The sequence below is a fragment of the Mandrillus leucophaeus genome, unplaced genomic scaffold, assembly GCF_000951045.1.
Source record: "Mandrillus leucophaeus isolate KB7577 unplaced genomic scaffold, Mleu.le_1.0 Scaffold120, whole genome shotgun sequence".
Taxonomy (NCBI): domain Eukaryota; kingdom Metazoa; phylum Chordata; class Mammalia; order Primates; family Cercopithecidae; genus Mandrillus; species Mandrillus leucophaeus.
This window is the reverse complement of record NW_012100321.1, coordinates 434,929-438,892: the sequence shown is the minus strand read 5'-3', so window position 1 is coordinate 438,892 and position 3,964 is coordinate 434,929. Positions and strand designations below refer to the sequence as shown.

The 3,964-nt window shown below is 52.5% G+C and overlaps 1 protein-coding gene across 1 annotated transcript in view; it reads left to right on the top strand.

Moving 5' to 3' along the window:
* DACT3 (dishevelled-binding antagonist of beta-catenin 3) overlaps positions 1-3,367 on the top strand; it is an 8,342-nt gene extending 4,975 nt beyond the window's left edge. The window contains exons 2-3 of the mRNA XM_011969626.1: positions 2,778-2,874; positions 3,033-3,367. Coding sequence (XP_011825016.1) covers positions 2,778-2,874; positions 3,033-3,232 — 297 coding nt within the window. The 3' untranslated portion in view covers positions 3,233-3,367. The remainder of the gene's footprint in view (positions 1-2,777; positions 2,875-3,032) is intronic.
* Positions 3,368-3,964: the final 597 nt, after the last annotated feature.

Sequence of the window (3,964 nt, the reverse complement as noted above, 5' to 3'; positions counted from 1 at the left end):
AGCACCCACTTTGTGCCAGGCACAGTTCTAGGCACTGGGTGGGGGTACACCTGTGAGCAAAACAGACAGAAATCTCTGCATTCCTAGGGCTGACATTCTAGTCAGAGATTCAACAAACGAATGACACCTTGATGTATAATTTTATTTTATTTTAATTGTTTTTGGAGACGAAGTCTCACTGTTGCCCAGGCTGGAGTGCAGTGGTGTGATCTCGGCTCGCTGCAACCTCCGCCTCCCTGGTTCAAGCAATTCTCCTACTTCAGCCTCCTGGGTAGCTGGGATTACAGGCGCGCACCACCATACCCGGCTATTTTTTGTATTTTTAGTAGAGACAGGGTTTCACCATGTTGGTCAGGCTGGTCTTGAACTCCTGAAATCAAGTGATCCTCCCTGCCTCGGCCTCCCAGTGTGCTGGGATTACAGGCGTGAGCCACCAAGCCCGGCCCAATGTATAATTTTAAATCAAGAGGTCATTACTGATACGTAGAAAAAACTCGAAAAGCAGGGCAACAGGGTGCACAATGACGGGGGAGCTATTTTGGAAAGGTGTGAGAGAAGAGATCAGGTCACCAAAGACCTGAATGAAGCAAGGAAGGTATATGGGGGAAACATTCTCCCGAGGTAGGCGCATCCGTGGTATGTTCGAGGGACGGTGGCGAGGCCAGGCGTGGCTAGAGGGGAGTGAGTATTGCCAGTGATTTGTGGGGGACATGACATGGGGGACATGGGCGGTCCGACAGATTTTTCTAGCTACTTCCTGATGCCGCACCATTCGGCTGCTTTTTTGAGTTCCGCTCAAAGATGACTTCACCGTGAGCGTCTCAACATGCCCAGGGCAGGAGCCCAAAGTAGAACGATTTGTTGACCTTCCTCGAATAAACAGGCCCAGATGGGGGCTTCTGTTCTCGGGGGAGGGGAGAGGCTGGGCCCTGGAGAGACTGGGACTGGGGGGGGTTGTGGCTGCCGGGGAGCCGGCCAGTCTTTCTGCCCTAAATAGGCAGGGCTGGGTGCCTGCCCTCCTAAACCCTCCTCCCTACTTCCCTCCCTCCTGCCGTCCAGACAAGCCGCTTTTGTCTGAGGGTCAGCCGTCAGCCTGAGGCTGCCTGCTGCTACCCAGCCTCACTCAGACCCATGTGAGGCTTCTTCTGCCTCTGACCCTCTCTTTTCTAAAATGAGGTTAAATCCTAATGTCCTGGAGACCCCATCCGTGTTGCTTCAGCCCTTACGCCACCTCTTGTCACGGTCACTCCCCTAAAAGGGCTTTCACCTTCATTAATTCACATCTGATGAGAAGTGCTCTTTTCCTGCAGCAAGAAGCACCCAGGGTAGACTAACGGAAATTTCTTTTCCTTTTTTCCTTTTTTTTTTTTTTTAGACAGAGTCTTACTCTGTTGCCTAGGCTGGAGTGCAATGGCGCAATCTCGGCTCACTGCAACCTCTGCCTTCCGTGTTCAAGCAATCCTCCCGTCTCAGCCTCTCAAGTAGCTGGGACTACAGGTGCAAACCACCATGCCCCGCTAGTTTTTGTATTTTTAGTGGAGACGAGGTTTCACCATATTGGCCAGTCGGGTTCCAACTCCAGATCTCATGTGATCCGCCCGCCTCAGCCTCCCAAAGTGCTGGGATTACAGGCGTGAGCCACTGCGCCCGGCCTGACTCCTGGAAATTTCTTATGGCGATAAGGAACGGTAGACCCACTGGAGCTTCCTGGTGGGAGTGGACCAAAGGCAGAAGGAGGATGTGGTCTCTGGGGCAAAGGAACGTGCTGGGGATGGCTGCTGCAGTACCAGTAAGGCTAGACTCACAGGACTGTCTAGGAGGCTTGGAGGTTCTTTCTGAAGGGAGAGCAAAGAGCTATATGAGTCGTGGTCAGCCTGTTTTATCCATATTGGGGAAAGAGGCAATCTGCAGCAGGAGGGACTTAAGGAAGACTCACAAAAGGACCTTCTGTTGGTGATAAGGGGCAATGGGTGTAGCTGAAAAAAAAGGTCAAAGACAGGGAGAGGCTGGGCGAAGTGGCTCACACCTGTAATCCTGGGACTTTGGGAGGCCGAGGCGGGTGGATCACCTGAGATCAGGAGTTCAAGACCAGCCTGGGCAACATGGTGAAACCCCACCTCTACTGAAAACACAAAAATTATCTGGGCATGGTGGTGGGCGCCTGTAATCCCAGCTACTCAGGAGGCTGAGGTGGGAGGATTGCCTGATGCCGGGAGGTAGAGGCTGTGGTGAGCTGGGATCATGCCACTGCCCTCCAGCCTGGGCGACAGAGTGAGACTCTGTCTCAAAATAAATAAATAAGTAAACAAACAAATAAAGTAAAAAAAGAAAAACTTGGAGAAGAAGGCAGACCTATGACTAAGGGATCTGGGGGTCATGGACACTACCTTTTAGTAGTAAACTGTCCTTACAACAATCCCTCAGGTTAGACTCAAGGAGGGACATTCTAATCGGGGTTGAGGGGTTCTGAGCACAGATTGGGGGGAGCAACTGGTAAACAGGGGGCAAGAGATGGGGGTTTTCTGAGGCCTCATCACACCTAAGAGGGAATGAGATGGGGCTGCAGCATGAAGGACTGGAGTTAGACAGTCAGAAGGACTTTCTAATGGGGATGAGGGGACGGAGATCTTGAGGGGTTCCTGGGACTCAGGTACTGCTTTTATCCTTTTGAAGCAAGAGCCTCATTGTCAAAGTGAAACTCTGCCCATAAGCTCATGGGGACCAGTTGGCAGAGGACTGGGGGCCTTCTGACCATCCTTCTCTCCCTATACCTTCAGGAGGCCCTGCCTGGGCTCGTCTGGGACCTGGGCCAGCAGCTGGGAGACCTGAGCCTGGAGTCTGGGGGCCTGGAACAGGAGAGCGGGCGCAGCTCGGGTGAGCATGGATAGAGGGGTAGGGTCTGCCTGGGATGCCTCCATGTTCCCTGTATCCCTATTTCTCCATGTCTCTCCCCACGCCATCTCCTCCTTTCCCCAGCCCTGGTTTTCCCACCCAAACCCCCTGAAATCTCTCTGCTTCTCTTGGAAATTCAGGCTTCTATGAAGATCCCAGCTCCACGGGAGGTCCAGATTCACCACCCTCAACCTTCTGTGGGGACAGTGGCTTCTCTGGATCCAGCTCCTATGGTCGCCTAGGTCCCTCTGAGCCCCGGGGTATCTATGCCAGCGAGAGGCCCAAGTCCCTAGGTAAGGTGGGTGAGGGTGGGACCCTGGGACCAGGGAAAGGACTGTAAGAGTACGGTTGTGGGCACAGACTTCCAAATCGGGCCTGGATTCCAAGTCCTGGTGCAACATTTCCTTTTCATGTGATTATGAGCAGGTCTCTTATTTCTGGGCCTCTGTGTTTCCATCTGTTAAAATGAAATATGGCTGGGTGCGGTGGTTCACGCCTGTAATCCCAGCACTTTGGGAGGTGGGCAGATCACTTGAGGCCAGGAGATCCAGACAACCTGGCCAACATAGTGAAACCCCGTCTATATAAAAATTAGCTGGGCGTGGTAGCGAACACCTGTAATTCCAGTTACTTGGGAGGCTGAGGTGGGAGGATCGCTTGAACCTGGGAGGTGGAGGTTGCAGTGAACCAAGATTGCGCCACTGCCCTCCAGTCTGGGTGACAGAGCAAGAGTCTGTCTCAAAATAAGTAAATAAATAGGCTGGGCACACTGGCTCTTGCCTGTAATCCCAACACTTTGGGAGGCCAAAGCAGGTGGACCATCTGAGGTCAGGAGTTCGAGACCAACCTGACCAATATGGTAAAACCCTGTCTCTACTAAAACTACAAAAATTAGCTGGGCGTGATGGCCTGTGCCTGTAGTCCCAGATACTCTGAAGGCTGAGACTGGAGAATTGCTTGAACCCGGAAGTGGAGGTTGCAGTGAGCCAAGATGGAGCCACCGCACTCTAGCCAGGGTGACAGAGTAAGACTCCGTCTCAAAAATATTATAAATAAATAAATAAGGCCGGGC